This window comes from Stegodyphus dumicola, chromosome 7, assembly GCF_044657685.1.
Source record: "Stegodyphus dumicola isolate Sdum_Otavi_A_Nest chromosome 7, ASM4465768v1".
Taxonomy (NCBI): domain Eukaryota; kingdom Metazoa; phylum Arthropoda; class Arachnida; order Araneae; family Eresidae; genus Stegodyphus; species Stegodyphus dumicola.
The window spans coordinates 14413339-14437632 of record NC_140774.1 but is presented as its reverse complement, the minus strand read 5'-3'; the positions used below and the strand labels follow the sequence as shown (position 1 = coordinate 14437632).

The window sequence follows — 24294 nt, the reverse complement described above, 5'->3', positions numbered from 1 at the left end:
CTAATGGGCACTCAGTTAACTTATACTCTGAAGCAGAGGTTCAAGACAGCTCATGGAGGACATCAGAAGTTCCTTAATCTGCTTCATCCTTATGTAGATCAATTGGTTTTCAACTTCCAAGCAAACAACACCATAGACGGACTGGATGATGCCTACAGGCATTTAATTGGAACTCTAACAAGTGCAGCAAAACAAGCGTTAAAGAAAAATACACCGAGCCAGAAGAAAGAACTTTCTTGGTGGAATGACAAACTAATGGCAAACAGAAGCAGAGTTCGGGCGCTCAGAAGACTGGCACAGTCAGAAACAGATCCCATGCAAAGGGCAAAAAAAATGCAGGCGTACAAGAAGGCACTTGCGCAATACAAACTACAGATAATAAAGGCCAAATTCGACTCCTGGCAAAAACACTGTAGTAGAATACCGGAAATTTTGGGGAAAATACAAAAAATTTCCACAGATAAGTTTTTAGGCCGACTCAATTGACTGCGAATGTGGCCCCTGTCGCACCAAATACAAGAAACATTCTGTAATACTAACGGTTTTTCCTTCAGATGATCCCGCCAATGACTCATAAATGTATACATTAATAAGGATACAATAACAATTTCAGGAAAAATGCTGGTCTTCCAAAAAAATGAGACTATCTCCCACCAACAATAGAGGAAGTAGACTTAATCATAAATGGTTTGGCAAGGGAAAAGACACCGAGGTCGGATTGTCTAGACAACATAGTACTCAAGGCATTGCATAATGAGTTCCCAGAGCTGATCCGCTCAGTCTTCAAAGTATGCTGGGAAGTAGGACACTTTCCGAAAGATATGAAGCTGTCAGAGATCAGAAAGTTTCACAGAAAGGACAAAGATCTCCTTCCTACAATTAGCAAAGTCGTAGAAAAGGCTCAATTATTTCCTGAATAGAAGTTCGGTAATTAACAGAAAATAGTATGGCTTCCGTGAAGGAATATCTACGGAACAAGCAATAGTGGATCTCCTTAAAATGCTGAAAAGAACAGAGAGGAAAACAATCACTCAATAGTAATATCTATCGACATAAAGGGAGCCTTCGATAATGTCATGTGGCCTGATGTAACAAAAGCATTAGATTCAATCAGTTGCCCTATTCAGATCTTAAAGTTTCTAAGGAGCTACCTTAAAGACAAGTAACAACAAGTTCAAGTAACAACAAACGATGGAATAATCAAGCATAAACTGGAGAGAGGCTGTCCACAGGGTTCCTGTCTAAGGCCAGCCCTGTCGAACCTAGTAGCTAATTCAGCGTTCCAAATTTTTGAGATGGAGAGCGGAGTACATCTGCAAGCTTTTGCAGATGATTTCCTTCTAGTAACTTCGGGAAGAAAGAATATCGAGAAAATTACACAAAATGCACTAGACAGGTTCTTAAAGTGGTCACAAAGACATAAACTTACAATCTCAGCAGAAAAAACTAACATGCTATTTATAGGGCGAAAAAGAGTAATGAAAGGAAATCCTACCATTAGACTCAACGGCAGCTCAGTAAAATGCTCTCTAAACATAAAATACCTAGGATTTAACCTCAACAATAATGTGTCTTGTATTTCCCACTTAAAAGAACTCAGGAAAAGATGTATCGCACTCACAAACACAATGTTACGCACAACAGGACTGCAGTGGGGAGCACCACCACGGGTGCTTAAGAGGTGGTACCAGGCAATTACAGAGAGAATTGTTCTCTACGGCGCAGCGATCTGGGGAAATACACTCAACGCAAGCATGCGTTGATTTCTCCTGTCCATGCAAAGGCTGCAGCTCTTGTTCATCTGCAAGGGCTACAGAACTACTTCAACGGCAGCTCTGCAGGTTCTGGCAGCAATCCCTTCGCTAGACTTGCAAGCGGAAAGGGAGGCATTAATTGCAAGAGTGTTAAGGCTAGGTGAGGACGGAGTTCTACGGGAACAACACCACTTTGTTCAAGAATTTGAAAAACACAAGCCAGTGACGCAAGCACATCCGGCTGAAACACATCTAAACAAGTATATTCTATGCTACTATGTGACACCAAAAAAATCACGGAGCTATATTTACAAACGGCTCAAAAACGAGACGGGTAATGGCAGTGCCTTCTGCGTTTAAAAGGTGATACAGTTGTGTATAAATGGAAAAGAGAGTTGACAGTAGGAACTCAGTATTTCAAGTTGAACTGGCAGCACTGAGAGCAGCCATTAATTATGTGAAGTTGAACAGACTTACCCAAATTACTATTTACAGTGATTCTGCCTCTAGCCTCGATGCAATTAAAGGTTACAAAAGCAGAAGCCAGTATGTCCAAGAACTTAGAAAAATCCTCCTCAGTCTTCTGCCATCAGAAAGGCCATGCATCACGTGGGCATAAAAGTCAATGAAGAAGCGGACACCATGGCAAAAGAAGCGGCAAAGGAGGTCTCAAGAACAGAAGTGTCAGATAAATTACCCAAGTCTCATCTCAAAACGATTACTCTGAAACAACTGATAGACAGATGGCAAGCCAGATGGGACACAGGAAATACAGGAAGCAGAACATATATGCTCTTCCCAAAAACAACGATAGAGTTAAATTGCAATAGTGGCAGTCAGACACAGTTTTATACAGGTCATGGCCCTTTCCTGATCTATCTGCATAGATTCAGCCTGAGTGACACAGAAAGGTGTCAATGTGGAGAGGCGGGGGATCCAGACCACTACGTCTTCCACTGCACAAATACAGCACAATACGATATAAGAAAACCAGTCAAGCTTACTGGCCACAATGGGCGGCAAATATGAGAACAAACAAAACAGCAAATAAAAAGCTACAAGCGGTAATCAGCCATTGTCAGAGAAAGTATGCTCGAATACGACGATAAGTGTCTCCAAGCAGAAATAATCAAGCGCTTAGCGCTCTGAATCATAAAAAAAACTAGTCACACTAAATCAATCTGTTAAGTATGCGGAACACACACCTCGGACCTCCCAGCCCGGCCGAAGTTATGATTATCCAAATAGGGTTCGGTCCCACTTAATTCGAATAATTGGAGTTCTACTGTATTTATATAAACCGTAAATGTTACTTCCGTTTCTGTAACTTTTTTTTCCTAATGGCATGGCCTCAGCCGACTTCGGCTTGGCCGCTACTAAGGCCAGGAGTGGTGGTCACTTTATTATGGAGGCACCTAATAAGTGAACCACCTTTGCCTCCTATGAAATGACGAACAGTTAGAACTATGCGTTCTCCTGGATTCGAACCCGGGTCCTTTGGTATCGCAGGCAGGTTGCCCTAACCACTATACCGTTTAGGCGTCATTTCTGTAAATTACATTCTATTAAAACAGACATAACATTTTTCCTACTGATCAAACTTTTTTACTGTTTTTCATTTCATTTTGTCAGATTCTTTTAAGATTATTTACCAGTCAAAAAAAGAAAAACAAGAGTCCATTTTCCGAATTCAGCACTGTAGAGAACTAAAACTTCTGTGCAAATTTGAAAAAAATATCCACATAATTAAATTGCATAGACGTAAAATATTATTGCGCGAAACTGCTAGGGCACTCAAAATAGATCAAATGCGTGAAAAACACTCTATTATGTGTATAAATCTTTTTTTCTTTCGTGTTGAAAACGCAATTCGATATGTATATGGGACCTTTCCAAAGTTTGGGGAATGGAAATCTAGTTCAGTTCCTAGAAGACAGTGGTGATGCTATCGGCTAGAGAAAATTCTTGAACATATTTATGTAGCTATCTCTTGTTATACTGTTCATCCGATTCGGTTGTTCGACTGATACAAGCGCATTTTTGTAGCACTGTTTTTAAAACCGTGAAAGATGCGAATTTTCTTTTGTGGAAAGAGGGTGCGAAAACTTCAAAAATTGTTTAACATCTGCGAGGAGTGTTATAATTCCACATTTGAGAAAAAAAAAAAAAAAAAAAAAAAAAAAAAAAGAACCTTCACGGGGTTTTCAATCTGGAGTTTATCTATGCAATAAATAAGGGATTGAGAAAAGAGAGAAAACGTTCTTTGAGAATGGCATAAAAACTAGTTTTTTATTAGGATAAGCGCATTCAATTAATTGGGGATTGTGTTGAAAATTGCATGATAATATTGATGAAAATTGTCGAAATATAGTAATTATATTTAAATTCCTGGAAATTTGGAAACATGCGACATATTCACTGTGCATAATCTGATCAAATGGGTTGCCAAATCAGTGGCTCAATGACTAAGACAGCTGAATACTATTAGTTCGACACGAATGTGAACCGTGGCGAGCGAGCCGGCTGAACGGTTATGTTTCGTGGTTTTCCCGATGTGTAATGTGAATGCGAGTCAGGTTCCTTTAGCAGGTCCTGCATGAAGACATCCCTCCTCTTAGGCATATAGTCTTCGTGTGTTTTGCAATATTCAGATAACATAACTTCACATAACCATCTGACAGTATAGTAGAATATGGAAGGAAAGACTGTACAAACCACTCAGGGCTTAATGAAGGCTTACTGAGATAATTATTGGTTAAGCTAAGTAAATTACTTAAGGCAACGCATGCGAGGATTCATCTCGCGGAAGGCATAGTTTTGTGAAGGACTTTCTAAGGGAAACTGGTATTTATTCATGTTACATAGTGATACATACCAATGCAATCATCCTATTTGCTGGGATTTGAATTTGGGTCGACCGTTGTTCAGGAGTTTTATCTGTTCAGCTACTAGTCCCCCTGAACTAATATGCTTTGATTCCGATGGTGAAATATAAGGAAATGCACTTCAGAACGAAAACTGTCAAGAGGAATTGTTTTCATGTCAAGCCAAAAGTATAGACAATTAAGGTAATAAATAAAAGTTAAAATAAATTAAGTTAAAGTTTAAAATTTTAATATATATCTAGAGATGTGCTATGTCCTCTATAACGTTCCTGGTAATTTACGTGTCTTTGGCTACTAGAACGTTAGATAAGTGTCTAGCAACTATCCGCTGGTCCTCTTACAAATGTAAAATATAATTGAGATAAAATAACTCACCGAACAAGTATTAATTTAGAAGTTAAAAAACAAATATCAGAGTTATATTTACAAATTTTCGCAGGACTAGTTTCGATGGTTTTCCCGAACTACCATCTCAGGACGGTGGTTACGTAAAACCATCGTAAGTAATCCTTGTGAAAATTTGCAAATATGACGCTGATTTTTGTTGTTCGACTTCTAAATTAATATAAAATATAAGTCCAAGGAAGGGTAAAAATACCCTTTATTCACTGAAAAATATAATAAAAGACGGCCCCTCTTGGGCTTACAAGAAAGAATCCACCCGGAAGAGAGGAAAGACAGAAAGATAATAGATAATAAATAAAAAAGTAAACTAATTCTAAACAGCTAAACTTAGCTGTACAAATGTTGGCCGTAATTAAACTGCACCGGCGAATACTAAGAGGCACATAAGACTACGACCGTATGTAGTACGATAGGCTCAAAGTAACGACGTAGCCCGAAGGCAGAACACGATGTGCTGGGAACTTCTGAACTCTTCTACGGAAGTGTCTGAACTTCCCATTAAACATTGGCTCTACTTCGTTTGCATAAAGTGCCATACTGAAATCTCATTCTGGCAGGAAATTGTAGAGGGGGAAACAAGAACTTAAAGGAAAGGGTTTCAAAATTAAAAGAAACTATAAGAAAATTAAAATAATGTCAAAAATTCCTCTAAGATTATCCTCAAACTACCATGCACAGTCAAAGTAAATTTCCCTTGACTCTTGGAATCTTTCTTTGCGTTCTACACAATAAGCATTTAAAATTTTGCATTTTTTTATCAACAAAAAGTTTAATGCAAAAAATACAAGCTTATAATTACTCAAGTTATACAAATTACCGTAATAAATGAGAGCTACTCTGTCATCTCTTATTCTCAAGAGATTTTCAGCATAGTTGAATCGCGCACCAGGAAACCATTCATAATCCAGCAAACCATCTCCTGTTTTAACCACGACCTGGGAAAGATAATACATGGAAGGACAAGAACACTCAGCGTGATAAAAACATAACAGAAATATAATCTCACCTTTAATATTATCTCTAATATCGTTAGTTTAAAATAATGACTTCCAAAATTTATACGTATAAAGATAAAATTCAGATTTTTGTTATGAATATTTCATTCAAATAAAGGCAAGCATTTGTGATAAAGGTTAAAACAAATTTAAAATGATAACATAAAAGGATGCTTTTTCAGCTTAAATAGTAGCTAGTAGGCGTATCAGTTAGGCTTAGCAGATGTTTAGCTTTGAGGACAACTCTCTTGGATTGGTGATGTGGTGAGGATTGGTGATGTGATCTTGTCATTATCCTCCAAAATGATGAAAGATCCCTTTCTTACATACGGCTATGGAAAAATAGTTTTCATACTAATGATATATACTAATAACGTTTTAATAACATACGTTCAGTTGAAAAAAATCTAGTTGTGAACACCAGACGACTTCCTTCGAGGACTAATTCAATTTTATATATTTTTTGGTGCACACTTGAGTTATTTCCTTGAATTATTGTAACTTAATTAACTTATTCCTCAAGGCAAGTTGAAAACAGTATTAAACACAGAACATTTTGAAATTGAATAAACTGGTCAATTTTTGCGGTAAGGGAGTCAAAATTCTTGTATTTTTATTTTTTATAACGAGTATAAAATTATGCGAAATATAAGTATACGAGCCATCTTGGCTTCATTAGCGAAACTAAGAAACTTTCGCTAGATAGTAATCGCTCAAAAGGCTAAAATCTTGTACGTAATATGTAATTTTGAAACCAAAAGTAAATGTTTTAAACATTTCAAGGACAATTTATTTTTATGTTTTCGTTAAAGAAAAAGATTGAATAATAATTGAATAAAATTTAAGTAAAATCTAACTCTTGTAAAACAAAAAAGGCAATTAATAATATTATTTAGTGTAAAACGTTAATTAAATTTTAAAATCAACTCATTCTTAAAAAAACTCGAAAAGTTGTTTAAAAAGTGATCAAATAGTTTTTAATAATTGTTTTGTATATATGAGTAATATATCTATAAAGTTAAATTTTAGTTTTTAAATTTTTTACTTTAAAATTACAGAAAGAGTTGAAAAAAGAAATATAGGAACTATGTTAGAAAAGTAAAACGTCTTCACGTCATGGACTTCTCATGACGATTTTAAAACTATATAAGGCCATGTTACTAATGGAATTGTAATTTTAAAAAAATAAAAAAAAACTATATACCCTTTAAAAAATCTTCCTTTATCGTTCGCTGTTAGAGCTTTCAGATAAAAAATTCATACTTATAAAATGTATTATAGGGTGTAGACTACTCCAGATTTCTTTCACATACTACTAATACATTTTAAAGGAATCTCATCAACTCTCATTACCTTTTATAATATTGATGAGAATTAGAATTTCTCTTTTTGTGCTTCTATTTCAGTGCAAACTTTTTAATTCTACTAACTTGGTTAAAATAATCTTTGTAATAACTTTTTAGATATGTTAGAATTCCAATTCATAAGTTTATTAGTTGAAAAATTAAAATCTTTTCTTTTATCAAAAAGTTTAATTTCCTTTATGGATACTTATATCAAGATAAACTACTTCTGTTTGTTTTTTGTTGGTTTTATTTTATTTTAAACAATTTGGATAGATGTTGCTGTTTTCGATGAGATTAAAATTGTTGAAAGTAATAATGACATCAATGTGTGTATAAGTGTGTTCAAACTTACTGAAATCGTTATCAGAAAGGCTTTTAAGGAATTAAAATTTTTTAGAAAATATAAATAGGTTACAAATATGAGTGGAATAAGAACTTCCCATTGGAATTCCTTGTGTTTGTAGGTAAAGAAAGTTTAAATGTTTAATATAGTTATTATACAGTTAAAAATGCAGAAATTCTTTCCAATTTTGAAATTCGAGTATATAAAATATTTCAGGAAAAAAATATGTCATTTCTATTAAGCTTTCGTAGATTTCTTGGTTGGTAGGGCCGTGTAGAAGTTTCCTATACACCCCTGTATACAATAATAAAGTTCCTATATACAATAATAAATAATAATAATCCTATATACAATAATAAAGTTTTTAATCCTACTGCGGATTGTAATAAAAAAGAGAAATCTATGACTTGATGCATCATGTTGTAATAGTCCCAAATATAAAATTTCAGCGTTCTACGGCTTATCGGTTTTGACTTATGCGAGATACATTTGTACGTACATACTTACAGATTTCACGAAAACCCCATTTTTAATCCATTTTAGAACCCGTTTTGGAATAGAGTCTTTTATTCTGTCCGTAGGTATAGACATCACCCAAAAAAAATTGCTAAAATCGATTCGAGAATAGTCAAACTCAGTATTTTGATTCAAATGTGACAACCGCCATTTTTCTGCCATTTCAATTCTTCCTTTACTTCGCAAAAGAATGTAGAAATTTAAGTTTATGTTGCTAACAAATTGCTTATTTAGATTTTTCACTTGTAGGTAAGTTTTATTCTGTATTTCCGGTTTGAGCAAAACGTTTTATGGCAAGCAATATTTAGTTTTTAAGATATTTATTACACATAAATATTTATGTAACACATATAGACTGTCCCGAATTAATGTTTACATTCTTTGAACTTTAACAACATGAATGTCCAAAATAACAAGTATTAACGTTTTTGGTGTCGTTCATCTTATAGATCAAGAAAAAAGACGCATGTACAGCTAGATGCTATAGCTGTTCCGTATATAAAATTTCAACGTTCTACGGTTAATCTGTTTTGAGCTTTGCGAGACGCATATGTACACTGCGAAAAAAAAGTGTGGGGGGGACAGTTGTATACCTTCAATTCTGCTGGACGGATTGACGTAATTCAAATTGCGTGTTTCATGTTTCGAAAGCGCTACGTAGGATATATATTAGATTTATATATAGCATTGTTTTTATATAGGTACTTGGACACAAAGTCGGACTTTTTCTAATATGACATGCTAGTTTTTTTTTTTTTCCATATTTCGATTCTACGACTCAAATTATGCCTACATATTATATTTTGCAAAATTTGATGCAAACTTTACGGGGAAATTCAAAAATTTATCTTGGCAATTTTTTTCAGTTTGTGCCAAGAACAATTTACTTAGCAAACTTCTTAATTTATAGCAACCTATTTTCCTTTCCCTTTTTATCATTGCGCACGAGCGAAAAAATGTCATCGTTCATACTTTCAAATAATTTTAACAAAGTGCGTAAACCACATTTTCGTTATTATCGCTTATAATAAATACGCCAAATTTCAGAAAGCGCCAATATGTAAATTCATGTACATCTTAGGAAATTTGGAATAAAAAACTCTAATTTTTATCAGGTATGCTTAGAAATACATCTACTTTAAGATGATGGCAAAAATTTTATAGGTTATAAATCAAAATGTTTTCCGAAAAATTAATCAAATTTTTTTTAAATACAAATTAGAAAATTAAATCATAAAAATTGAGCAAATTTTATTTGGAATGAACCTAAATTCTAAATGTGAAAGGAAGAATCAAATACGTTTAATAAAAAAAGAGATAATAAGAAATATATATCAAATTCAATTAACACGGAGGAGTTGATTCAATTAATACGGAGGATATGAGAGCTAATTTTTGAAAATCTACTCGTGCGATTTGTACAAAACTCAGCAGTTTGGCATAGTTTGAGTCGAAGAACCAAAATACGGAAAAAGAATTGGCATGCCATTTTAGGAAAATTCCGGTTTTGTTTCAAAATACCTATATTAGAACAATCCTATATATAAATCTAATACAGAACACAAGTCGCGCTTTCGAAAAACGTGGAATTTCGTCAATCGGCCCAGTAGAAAGGGAGATATAACACTGTCCCCCCACATTTTTTTTTCGCAGTGTACCTGCAGATGTCACGAAAAAAGGTCTGTCTAGTACTTATTTTACAGCCCGTTTTGGAAAACAGAGTCCTTTATTCTGTGGATATGTACAGAAGACTCAAAAAATAGTCAAACAAATTCGGAAACTGTCAAAATGGGTATTTCCATCGAAATATGATATCGGACATTTTTAGAGATTAAAATACTTCCTTTACTTCATACAAGGAGGGAAAAGCATTAATAGAGACACTATTAGGGGAAGATGTAGGAGTAAGGTGTAACATGTCTAAATACTATGTACACATAGTGTATACCGTTTATATATATTACGCTGTGAATTTTTCTGATCCTGAAAAAAATTTATTTCTGTAACTATGCGCTTGTTCCTTAAATGGTAAATGGTAAATTTGTTAAATTTTCTTGAGAATCCAGGACATTTTATGTTTTAAAGAAAGAGAAGGAGACGATGTTACAAAGTTAGTTTGCCAGTTCTTTTTTCCCTTGTTATACATTAAAATATCTATTATGGTGTAATGTATTTATTAAGTCTATAAATCAAATATAAAATCAATACCTTATCGTAAGGTTTGGATGTGACGACTCCGAAATAATTCCATATTTCTTCCCAAAAATTTTCATAATTTTCTATGGACCATCTTTGGAAATCCCAATAAGAATCTGCAGAAGAAATTTTGTGCTGCATTAACTCTTGAAACTCTTCAAAACATATCATTCTCCGAAATACACTAATGGAATTATTTCTATAGCATAAATCGCGTCAAAAATAAAGAAAGAAAGAAAAAAAAGGAATCTGAAAGGATATAGATAGTAACGTCGCAGAGTGTTTCTTAAATTTTTGCTATCGCTGAGCATGCAGTTCACCAATCTATTTTCTGACTGACGCCTTCTAAAGCAACTTATTTGTCTTTTTAACTTTATTATTAAACCTCGTTACATAACATTTAATTGTAAAATATTAAAGCTTTTAGCAGCAGCATATTTATAGAATTCATGAGAGAATGTTAAAATTTGGTATACTTTTCCCATTTTTTAATCTTTTCTCAGATCATCATATCAATGCACAGTTTTCTTTATAAGGGGACCTAAGCAAATCTTTTTTTCTTTCTAAATGTATTATTAGACATCACATTCTTTAGAATAACGCCACTTAAAATTCAACAGCAAAATCATAATATTTAAAACATTGCCATAGGTTTAGAATCCCGTATAGAGTATCAAGCGTTGCAATTAATCTTTTTAATACACTCACTTCCAAAAGTTAAGCACGGAGAGGAAAATGATAATTTCCGGAAGCCAATCAGAATTGAAGAGGATGCATTTCGCCGCAGAGGTAGATGGATGTATGAAAATATGTTAGGTAACAGCAAATCGCGCTTTTATGTCAAGAAATATGCAAAAAAAGGCAGTCTTATAAGAAGATGGCTTTATGAAGGGTTACAGAAGTTGTTTGAAGTGTTGATAGAAGGTGTTTAAAACTTTCGTACAATCTGTTTTCAAGACGTACGTGCTTCTATGACTTCCAGAAGACGAATGGAAGATTCTGAGCGCTGGCGTGCTGTGGGTAACATTGAAGCAAGACAATGGATCACAGATGTTGCTCTTTTCTTCGGGGGTTCATCATTCTGTAATTTCACGTTTATGGAAACAATTCTAAACCACACAGACAGTTGTCCTAAAGCCGTAGCCGGTCGTCCAAGGGTTACAATCCCCGCGGAAGATCGATATATTGCTATTGTAGCCAAGCGGAATCGCAGAGCGACCTCCACACGTGTGACATCTATGGCTACAGCGTCCATTGGTAAGGCGATATCTACAGCTACTATACGCCAAAGATTACATATGAGTCGACTGCTCGCCCGGGTACCTCGAGTTTGTGTTCTTCTATCCGTCCAATCAAGAGGGGAACCATTACAGTGGTGCCCTGAACATGTCAATTGGAATGTGTCTGACTGGTGCAATGTCATGTTTACTGATGATCAAGATTTGCTCTGGAACCAGATGACAAGCGTATAAGGATATATCGTGAACAACGAACACGCAATCAGTCCCAAAACATCACCGAACATCACGCTTTCCGAGGCGGAAAGCATTATGGTGTGGGCAGGGATTTCATTAGGATACCGCACGGACCTGCGCGTCTTTAAACGGGGTTCTTTGACGGCTGTCCGGTATCGAGATGAAGTCCAGAACCCATTGTGAGATTGTACGCTGCATTATTGTCCCTACGTTTGCTTTAATAGACGATAACGCACTTCCCCATAGTCTGCGGTGGGTGACAACCTAATTGAAAGCATGGCCACAAGGTGTAAACTTTGTATACAGATGAAGAAGGATCACATACCCTATTAATGTTCTTTTTTTATTTTATACTGTTTATTTTCACTTTATACATAATTCTGTTTACATCTCCAGTATGTCATTATCTGATAACTTACAAAAAATTAATACTGTTTTCATTTCTGTATATAATTATTGATTTTGCTTTACACATAATTATATCTTCTAGTTCCCTGTCGAATTTTGTGTCAATAAAAGCAGATTTGTTGATTGTTTTTCATTTTACATCTTCATGCTTAACTTTTGGAAATGAGTGTATTTTCTCAGTTCAGCTAATCAGTGTTCAATTTTTTCTTATCAAGATAACTTTTACAATTTTTTCTTGTTTGTTTTATTATGAACATTTTGTCTTTATTAAACATCACTTTCTTTGCACTTACATCACATAAAACTCAATAGCAAAATCACAAAATATTTAAAAACAAGTATAGCTTTAGAATTTCGAATAGAGTGTTAAATGCTGCCGTAATCGTTTTTTATATTTGTTATGCTATTTCTTTAAAAATAATACATGACGGTAGCATTTGGTGGTAACATCTTTTTGTTTGAAAGGTGTTGTGGACATAAAAGTGATATGACGCCAAAGTGAATCAACGAAAAAATAATATTTCAGACTAACCACACCGCTGGTACACTTAAAAAACAAATAATAAAAACGTTCCCTTGTCGGATATATGAAAAATGTACTAAATGACTCAAATTGTGAACACTGTAAACAGTAACAACTTTTTATAATTTAAATAACCCCATGGACTTCTACCTCCTTATTATTATTATTACAGTTTATTATAACATTGTGCTCCCAATATGTATTATAGTTATCCCAGTATCTTTTTCTCTATACTAATTATGTTTTTCTGTTATTTTTCTTATATCAAAACAGATGTTCAATTTAATTTGAGAATTTCAAATTGAATTGAGGCTATATTGTAATTTCTCTATGTTCTAGACCATTATTTTTAATAACTATTGGATGCGGGGCGTGCGGTGGGTATGCACGATGTACTATATAATAGGGTGAACTCTAGATCATTTGGAAAGTTTCAATCGCCCATTTCCTCAATCTTTCTTTGTAAATTCTTATAAAGCAAGCTGTTGGATTTCTGAACAATACACCCATACCAACGAATTTGGTTTTCAACGCTACAGAAATTCCTCAAATGCCAAACATAATTACAAATGTGTGCTTAAATTATTTTCAAGGGACCAGTTAGAAATTTTATAATGAGCCCGTTTCAACTATAATAGAACACTTAATCACCCAAATAACGAATATCTTGTTTTAGAGCAATTCCCTAAAGTTATTCTGAAAAGCCTGAAATTACACTGATAGCTAATAGCGAATTTGCATCTATGGAGAGAAATCTATCGAACTGATTAAGGCATAATGAATATTTTAATACTTTGAAATAGTTATTCTACGTAAGCGCAGAGTGTCGGCATGAAAATATGGGTGTCTTCTTTCTTTGTAAATTTAGAATTGTATCTATAGAAAAATCTTCAAACTTTTTTACCGTATTTCAAGGTTTTTACCCAATTTCAAGAAATTTTGTGATTGAATTTATATTAACATAATAAGGTCTTTTACCTTTTTACTTTCACATATATATGTTTATTCAAAAGATGATTTCTGTTTTAGGAAATTCTAAACTGTAAGATGTATTGGGAGGTTTCTAGGTACAATATGTTAAAGTAACACCGATGATAAAGTTATTATATCGTAAAATAAAAATTATTTTCTGCACTCTTATTCGGACGATATTGTAAACAACTTGCTGTTTTAGACACAAACGTCTATCCAACATGGCCCTCTGATATTCACCAATAACACTCTAGAATGTATCATTTAGTTTGTTTTAGTTAATCCTTTTCGACTAATGTATTTGATTTATATTTGCATAGAATTATCATATCTATTGCATATTGAACAACACTGCAATTTAAAAAACTCTAGAAATTATTTATAATCTGTATTTATGATTGTTTCTTGAACTGCAAAGAAGCTACCTCACCTAGAACTATCACATTTTGAATACATTAAATCCTTCACCCGAATATGTGCGCCTCAAAGTCCAAAATTTAAATTCCAAATATTTTTATTTATTTCATGTTATGGCAATTTAATTTTTTTTTTTTTTGACTGAGAAACTTCGGTTTTAAAAGCAATAAGCTGCCAGTGCTCGAAATAAAATATTTTTATATATTTAATAACTAGGCCCAAGCAGCGGACGTTTATTCCATTGTTATCTTTTATCTGTATATTTATTTGTCTCTTTATCTTATCTGTAAAGTTACACAGCAGTCTAGCAAGGTTTGAAGTAACATAAAACTTGAAGTTGCTCTTACACGTTTGCTAGTTGATTTGTTTGTTGCACTTTAAGATAAAATGGGATGAAACGTTGGTCAACGATCTAGCAAGGTTACAATAAAATGCAACTGAAATAACAATAAAGCTTTAATTTTTTTATTCAATTGTTTGCTTTGTACCATAAGTTAAAAGGGAATAAAAAGTCACTGAACAGTCTAACAATGCTTGAATTTGAATAAAACTTTAAATTGCTTTTACAGGTTTGTTTGTTTATGTTTTAGTACTCTTAAGTCGCCCAACAATCTAGAAAAAGTAGCATAAAGTTTTAAGTTGTACATGTCTGATTGTTTTGGTTGCGGTACTCGTTTGGTTGAAAGTTAGAATGGGATGAAAAGTCCCTCACTAGTCTAGCAAGGTTCGAAGTAAAATAAAATTTTAAGTTTTACACGTTTCATTGTCTTGAATGAAGTACTTGTTTTGTCTTAAGTTTAAATGAAAGGTCGCCCAATAGTCACGAAAGTCGCCCACGAAGTCATACAGAAAAGAGGGAGAAAATGCCTTATATACTCCCCTCCTTTTAAATGGCGTCTGAGGATTAGGGGGCCCATTCGCCAAATCCTTTTTAGTTCGGGCGCCTCTGTAAAGTCATTAGGTTATTTTAAGCGGAAGATGTGGAAAATGTGCAATGCGCTCATCGGGACTCGAACCTGAATTTCTCGAATACGCGCAGAATGCGCTAATGTTACACCATGAAGGCATGGAGAAAGGAGGGAGAAAATACTTAATAAAGTATATAATAAAACTTTAAACTATTTTTACACGTTTTTATTTTGGTTCTAATACTCTGAGGATGAAACGGTATAAAAATCGCTTAAAATCTAGCTATATTACACTAAAATACAAATGAAATAAGAATAAAGCTTTAAGTTGTTTTTGCACGTTTGTTTGCAGTTGTGTTGTAACACTCTAATACGGAATGAAAACTAACACTTGTGTTGTAACACGGTAATACGGAATGAAAAGTCGTACCAAGAGGATAACAAGGCTGGTTTCTCAGTCTGTTGAATTGACTGTAGAGAGAAACTTCACAGCATGCGACTATCACTTATTTTGCCAAACAGTAAAGTAATTAGGAAAAACAATAACACGCCTAGCTAATAAAATTTTAATTTTATTTAGATTAATGTTTACTGTCCATAATTAATATCCAATGAATGTTTCACGGTAAATTTAGGCTATTATAATTCAGTTCAGTTTTTAATTAATATTTCATAACTTACCAAAATGTAAATTGTACTTGTCTTCAACTACTTTCTTAAATTTATTTAGTTCTGTGTCTGGGATTTTCTTGTCCCATACAACAGGAGGTAGACATCCATTCACGTAGCCGTTTTTTGGCGTTTTTCCTGGAAATAAAAAGGTAGAAAATGAACAGAAGCGACTATTATTTATTGAAGATGCTCTAAAGAATACTTCACAAGCATGTTTTATGTTTATAAGGAAAAGATAAAGTGATTACATTTTTTTTTCAATGTTCAATCGTACAAAGATTCCAATTAAAGAAATTGATAACGTTATCTTTCTTACTAAAAAAAACTTTTGTCACGTGATATGTTTTACAAAATATACTTTGTTTAAAATTTTTATGCTGCAGACTCGTTACAAATAAAAAATCAGCTTTTTTTTTTTTTTTTTTTTTTTTTTTTTTTTATGAAGGAACATGTATGGAGTTTTATACCTCTGAATAATTTATCTTATTATTTTACCCTTACCGTCACTTCCATTTTCGTTGGCTTTCCTCAAGATGCTATGGTATAAAACGTTATTTTTCAGTTTAAATTTTTCCTAAACTTGTACTTTTTCATCTAATCTACCAGAATATTTAAATGGGAGGGGAATTTAGAAAACGAGACTGAGTAAATTTAAAGGAACAACTTGAACAACTATGAAAATAGCGTCCTTAATTTTAGGATAGAGCTTTTGGCAGTGATCGCTGACCATTTTACCTAATTTCTGAGCTGAATTGAGTCGGCTTTAGCTTTCATAGCCGTATTTTATTCTGGTCAGTCGAGAGTTTGAATCGAGATTTAAAAAATGACTTTGTCATGTAAATCTCATAAGCTTTTCTATATATTCTGTTAATTCCTCAAGCAGATGCGTTACTTTAATTTTTGTTATCTTAAATTTGCAAGCATATGTTTTACTTTAATTCTTCATATTCCTTTAATTCCGCGAGCAGATGAGAACTTAACTTTTATATTTTGATAAATCTACATGCAGATGTTTTAGCTTTTGTATTCTGTTTATTCCTCAAGCAGATAGTTTACTTTAAATTTTATATTTTATTTATTTTACAAGCATATGCCTTACCTTAACTTTTATCTTCCGTTAATTCCGCAAGCAGATGTTTTACCTTTTATATTTTTTAATTCCACAAGCAGATGTTTTACCTTTTATATTTTTTAATTCGACAAGCAGATGTTTTACCTTAACTTTTAAGTTTTATTAATTCCATAAGCAGATGTTTCAACTTCTGTCAACTTCTGTAAGCAGAGAAGTCTTTCTGTTATTGTACAAGCTGTGTAAATTGTTAGGATGGAGAATTAATAAAACGATTTATTTAAAACCTTTTTCCAAGTTGTTATTTTACAGGAAGATTTAAGACGGGTTATAAGTCAATAATGCAGTGGCTATTTATACGAAGGGCAAAATTTAATATTTATACTAACTAGGCTCTGGAAATCCATTATATGCAAATTAAAGAAAATGGCGTCCCATTATATGTAAAACTGAAATTTTAAACACATTATCGAAATTATATGACTTCAGTCACATTTTTTTGAAGGAAAGCATGTCGATTTAAGAGCGTGATAAGGGAACTTCACAAGGGTTAGTTTAAGATACATAATAAAAGCACTTATCAAAACCAAACTATTCGAAAGTCTACGTACGGTAATGCAGTGGTATTTAAGTTACGCATAAAAAAACACAACACTAAAATATGGATTTCATTTAAAGCCAGTTATTACCCGAGAATCAAAAAAGGATTTTCATTAGATTATAAAATCAGCAAAATTAATTTAACACGTAGTATTTATATATAGTTCACATTTTTCGAAAAAGAAAAAAAGGGTTGTTATAAAAATAATTTTATACTACATGCTATTTTATACTAACGTTATTCATCATTATATACACGCTAATTTTATACTACACGTTATTCATCATGTATAATATGTTTTTTATGTATTTCATATTATGTTAGAATTTAGTGTACTTTTAGTGGAATTTATGCTGCCATTCGGTAAAGAGTAAGATATTTCAAATTTATTCAGAAAATCAAACAGTAAAAGAACTGAACTGCCACTCGGTAAAGCGCAATATATTTGTCTTTCGAACTGAGCCAACAAACTCAGAGGTTTAAAAGAAATGAATTTCTACTGTCCGAATTAAAATATCTTTATCTTCCATGCGTCGGTTGTATTGTTGAAAATTTATCAGAAATGTAAACATTTTGAATAGGCATAAATAATGTGCCAACTTGCTTGTGGCAGCAACATATTTGCTGAAAGAAAAGTTGAATTAAATCTACCACGACTGCCAAATTTCTAATTCATTGTGGATACGAATTTCAACATCTATAAGCCATCAAATTTCTTGCTGTTCATTACGGATTTAACTGCCTGTATTCGACTGCAGATTCTATTACATATACATATCATTTGATGGTCTCGAATCATGATTTTGATTGTATATATATTATTGACTTGATTATAAATAAATACATATAGTACTGTATCTCACTGCATATATTTGTATTTCAGTTCTTTAATTCGGAAATTAAACAATGGCATTTAATCGCATCAGCTTGTTTAACAATTTGATACTTAATGAGAAATGTGTTGCCAAGGGATTGAACTCTCTAGCATCTGCTTAAATTCTAAGTTATCTACAATGCACTAAACCAAATTTAAACAAAACTAGATGAAATCCTAATTTTCAGGAAGAGAAACATTATTAACAAGCACTGAAAAAGAATAAGGGACTTGCAAATTAGAAACTTAACATAGAGTTCGAATTTAGCATACTTGCTATCCCCTTAAAACTCGTTTACCACTGATAGCAACGCCCTGCAGCTTATGATGACACGCATACACACAGATGTTTTGCGTGGAAGAAAGGATGAATCCTAGAATATAAGAGTAGTGAAGAAATAATAATATACAAACAGCTCTGTTGACCACCTCTTTACAAAAATTTGAATGTTACCTGTATCTCTCAGAAGATAAATGAAACATGAATTTAAAATATAATAAACTTAATAATATCAAAATACAATAAATTATATTGTAACAAAAACAACTTTACAAAAATTAACAAGTCTCAACAAATACCGATTCTCAACCCACAGTTCGGGAATTAAGGAAATATCTCATAGTGTATAATATTTTATTCCTTATATCACTTTTAGTGCTATATAATGCTACACAATGGATATTTTTACTATATGTAGTTCTTGATGTAAAAAAGATTAATTAACTTTTGTACTGTAAAAATTACATCTCTGGGAATAAATATGAATATACTCATATACACGTAATTATAAGTATGTATTTATTAAATAACTAATTTAATAAAACTGAATTTCTATAAAAATATATAAAAATACCATTTATCTCTATATATTATTTTATTATTACAATTTTTTAATTATTATTAAAGAAGCACAATAAGTTCCCCATGTACCACATAGTATCACATAGGGCTTACAGAAGTAAGTATGAAACACAGACAAAATAAACAGAAGAAAAAATTGAAATAAAATTAAGGATGATTACAAAATTTCACAATAAATTGACAAAAAGTGTTAAAAGCACTTCTCTCAAAAGTAAATTGGTAAAATTCTGGAGGCCAGTTAATATTAAAGTTTTCCAGTTCCAGTTTCAAGACTTTTCTTTCGTTCTTATATTTAGGACATAGAAGAAGCACATGTTAACATTCTCCTCGCCAACGAGGCTACAAGCACAGACAGACTCGAAGCTCAACTTAAATCTATTCAAATAACTTTTGAAATTTCGATGGCCAGTAAGAAATTGTGTTAATTTATAGTCTGTGAAGAAGTGATGACATGACAATCTCATCTTGATAGAAGGGAAAAATCTCTTTGTTAAGCTCCCTTTATTTGAATTTATTAATGAATTCGTGGTTCCACGACTCCACAATACTTTCACACATGATCTTCTTATAAAAGGAATTAGGAATACTGACAAACGTTTCAAGCAAAGAAATCGGCCCGTTCGTTCCCAACAACACCTGTATGACCCGCAGAAGTGCACGCCTTTGAACGCGTCGTAAATATCTATAATTTATCTTCTTCTTGAGCGATATACCCCAGACATTAGAGCCAGCCATACATAATGAAGGGTGCAATTCCTTGTTTATAGATGAGCGAATGAACATTGTAATTAATACCGTATGTGTTGCGTGCAGTACGACTTAATCCACGCTGTAATTTATCACATTTCCCTGATACATAAGTGTTGCTTCCAAGAACATTTACAGTCGAGAAGAACACCAAGATATTTCATTTGCTTTACCCAAAAGGTTTTTCATATATCATCTCCAAGGAACATAAATTTAATTAAAGCGATGAATTATTGGAATAAATTTGAGTCGGTGATTTAGCTATAAGTTATTTAGATTTCTATTGTAGAAAAAATACTTTAAAAAGTGTATAGAAATATTATTTTGAACCATAAAAATTCTAAATAGTAAAATTTAAAGTACTAATAAGATAGCTATTTTTATTGACAGTAGATTATATAATATAAAAATACCTCAACTCATGATGAGCATTTCCTGTATGTACAATGTCAAATGAAATATGTATAGTGCAGTATTTAGCAATATAAGTAAATCTTCTGTACAGCCTTATACAAATGCAGTTGAAATTACGAGGAAAGTGCAGAATCATTCAAAATTACTCATTGTCATTGCAATTAATCGGATATAGCATATATAGTTACATTTCTTTACAAACAGTTCTATTTATCTTAATGTCTATACAAACAAATAAATTTAGTGCAGAAATTTGTAACTACCGTTTTCGCAGTATAACTAATGAAAGAAAATAATATTTAAATATTATTTTAACTATATTTGAAAGCAATACTAAAACAGTGGCCTTACAAGACTCATGATTCGAAAAGCTTTGGTTTTAATTGTCTTATAAAAATTTTCAATTACTTCTGCAAAATTCATACCCACGTAAAACTTACTACACCTAATTCAATTGATTATACAGTGAAACTTTCCTAAAACAATCAACTCCACAATTCCAGATAATGCCAGTTTCTTATAGCCTGACAAAACTATCAGTGATTTTAAGCACTGTTATTTAATTATGTTCCTGACAAATGTGTCACTGTCAGAGGTGGTCATTTATGAAAATAACCACTATATGAGTTTTCACTTAATGTAATTTTTTTTAAATAATATAATTCACTTTTTATGTACACGTAGTATTGCATAAGCTCTATTAATTATTCACAAATCCACAGAAAACGACAAAAAAAGTCCCTTTGGACGTAATTTAAAATTTACCTTTAAGATTTTTAATTTTTTATTTAAGTAAGTGCTTTAACGATGAATGAAATATGTTAGAAGAATTTAATATTTAGCAGTCGGGTACATATGAACTCAAATTGCAACCAAAGAAATGTCTTACAGATACCAAACTTTCAGACAGAAAATCAATATAAATTTGATTTTCTTTTTTTCTTCAACATTATTACTGTTATTTTGACATACAGTTGTAAGAGAAAGTTTCAAAGTATTTTCCATTTCGCAAAACTAAACAGAAAATTAAAATCTGTTACCTGTTTTTAGATCGTGCATTCTGTCCGCATGTAGTTTCAATTTGAGACCAACCCTATATTAGACCATCATGACGCTTCAAACATGTATTTATAGGAGCTCTATTGCAATTATTGCCAAATTCATCTCAGAAAATAACTCCTGTAATGACTTGCACAATTCTTCCAATCAAGCGGCAATTAGATGAAATTCTTTTCTGCTTTCAAATTGCAAATCTTTCCGATTTTGATAAGAAATTACACAGTCAGCAGAAGTGCTAAATTAAATTTCTGAGAACATATAGAGTTTACGGGTATTCTTTGGTAGCATACAATTTGGACTATGCAGAAGACAAAGTAGCGAATAACTCTTACAGTAATATTTAATTATAACTTTGTATATTTATATTATATATGAAACATTTATAATGATTAACAATGTTGGAATGAAAAATATTAAAATATATTTTGTGAAAAATGGCAAATAATATTAAGTAGTATAAATAAAACATCTGCTCAAAATTTTATGGCATAATTTTTTCAAGCATATTTATAATTTATTTTTTCTTGCTTTTAAAGAAGTAAAATCATCAATATTTTTTCAAAATATATTTGATTACTTAACTCATGTTTTATAGAGAGAATGGACATGTTTGAACGTTTCTCTTGGCCTAGTGAATATCTCATACAGTTCTTTATTATTTTAAGTTTGCTAAAGCTCTTTCGCCACTAGCTACAGTAACTAGCAACGTTTAAAAAATTCTGAAGGCTGCTTCCAAATTTGGATAGGACTGAACTAAATTATAATCGTGAATTATTTTTAAAAGTTCTAAGCTTGCAGCTGCTTTTGTGTCCAGAATTACTGAAACAGCATGGTTTTTAAAACTAGATATTTCTGACTGAATTTTTTTAACATTCATATCGTTCGGATATTCAAGTTTTAAGTTATAAGCTATATTCAAGTTCTTCAAGTTTTAAGTTATAAGCCTTTAAATTACTTAAATCTAATGACATTAATTGTTCCCAGTTAGAAACTGAAAATCAAAAGAGATTTCATTTAATTCTTCGTATCGCCATTTGAATTGTGAAACTGAAACTTCAAAGAATTTTTTAATTTCGATAAAAATATATTTTTTCTGAAAAACTACAATTTATGTCAATTGATTCCTCACAATTTGATTTATTGACATTTCGTTTATCTTCACACTCTGATCATATATTCATCTCTAAAGCTGAAGTTTTACATTTTTCAAAAACGCTCTGAGAAATATTTTCTCTCATTTGCTGTAATAAAAGACATATTGCCTCTATTAAGCGTGCGGCTTTATAGACAATTATATTTGATGACTGCAAGGCTTTATTTATTTTTTCGATTTCTTGCAGTATTAAATTTCACGCAGATAACAAACATAAAAATTTTCCTCGACTAATAAGACACTGGTATCTAACAGTGATAGATCGCATCCTACTTAATGGAGCAGCGATCTGGGGCCTCAATCAGACTCAAAAATATGAAAAACCTGCTCAACGCAATACAAAGACAGTACCTCATGCTAGTTTGTAAAACTTACAAGGCGACACCAACAGCAACTCAGCAAATACTTGCAGGGCTCCACTGCAGGCCCAAAGGGAAGCAGCGAGTGCAAGAGTCACTCGCATTGGTATAGTTACAAAATTATGAGATGAGCACTACTTTGCTATCGATCCTGAAGAAATACGGCCCCCAAATCTTGGACACCCAGCAGCCTTCAGTCTGGTTAACACTATGTATGAAGCTCTTGTCCATACTGATACCGACGGGTCCAAGACAAGTGAGGGTACTGGCTGTACATACTGTGTGTTCTAAAATGTCCCAGTACAGTGTGCACATGGAATCGTAGACCAGATGCCAGGAACACCGTCTACCAGGCAGAACTATTAGCAATCAAGGCCGCCATAACGTATGCAAGAAGGAACGACATTTGCAAGCCAACAATATTAAGTGACCCATTGTCCAGTCCACAGGCCATTCTGAGCATTGAAAACAAGAATACGTTAGTCCAGGACATTCAGATAAAACTCCTAACACAATCAGAAGCTGAAATACCAAACCTAACAGGGTTCCAGCTCATGTAGGCATCCATGAAAATGAAGTAGCTGATCAATTAGCAAAACAAGCAGCCAATGATACAAATAGGATCGAAACTCCAGAAAGACTTCCCAAATCCTACATGAAAAAACAGACATTGAAACACCTGGTAGAAGAATGGCAAAGACGATGGTCAACAGGAGAAACAGGCAGACGAGCCTATTCATTCTTTCACAAAGTTAAGCTAGAGCAAAGAAGTACCACAAACCTTTTAACTTAGTACTTCTCGGGCTATAGACCCTTCCAATCTTACCTCTACAGATTCGGTCTTAGAATTTCGGATGAGTGTCAATGCGGAGAAGTCAGTGATCCAGATTACTACCTTTTCCAGTGTCCAAACACAAGCACAATCCACTTAAAGAAGCCGTTAGAAGTCCATAAACCAAAATGGGCAAAACTCCTAACAAAGAATACGGTTGATCATAGGAAGCTTAGAGACATAATGCAGCACTGCAGCCTAATAAGTAATGCTCCTTATGGAAGCACTCACTAAAACTACTACGAAGATCTGACTGACTCTCTACTTTTCCATCACTGCGCAATAGCCTCATTAAGGTGAAGTGTCACACCCAAAATAAATTAGCTACTCAATTCTCAATGATTGGCAGGATGCCAAGTTCCATCCGAAATAAGGAAATAATTTTTATTTTATTTATTTATTTATTTTTTTTTTTTTTTGTTGCTGACTCTAATGCTTAGTAAAGGGACTAAGTGATGAGACATTCACCCTTTCTTACAGTAACTAGCCGTTACTAACTGATTGCCAAC

At 32.9% G+C, this 24294-nt stretch overlaps 1 protein-coding gene across 1 annotated transcript in view; it reads right to left on the bottom strand.

Moving 5' to 3' along the window:
- Positions 1–24077, bottom strand: part of LOC118183305 (acetoacetyl-CoA synthetase-like) — a 73942-nt gene extending 49865 nt beyond the window's left edge. The window contains exons 1-5 of the mRNA XM_085821352.1: positions 24017–24077; positions 23849–23926; positions 15825–15950; positions 10453–10556; positions 5862–5979 (exon numbers count right to left, since the gene is read on the bottom strand). Of these exons, the coding sequence (XP_085677478.1) occupies positions 5862–5979; positions 10453–10556; positions 15825–15950; positions 23849–23926; positions 24017–24077 (487 nt within the window). The remainder of the gene's footprint in view (positions 1–5861; positions 5980–10452; positions 10557–15824; positions 15951–23848; positions 23927–24016) is intronic.
- Positions 24078–24294: the final 217 nt, after the last annotated feature.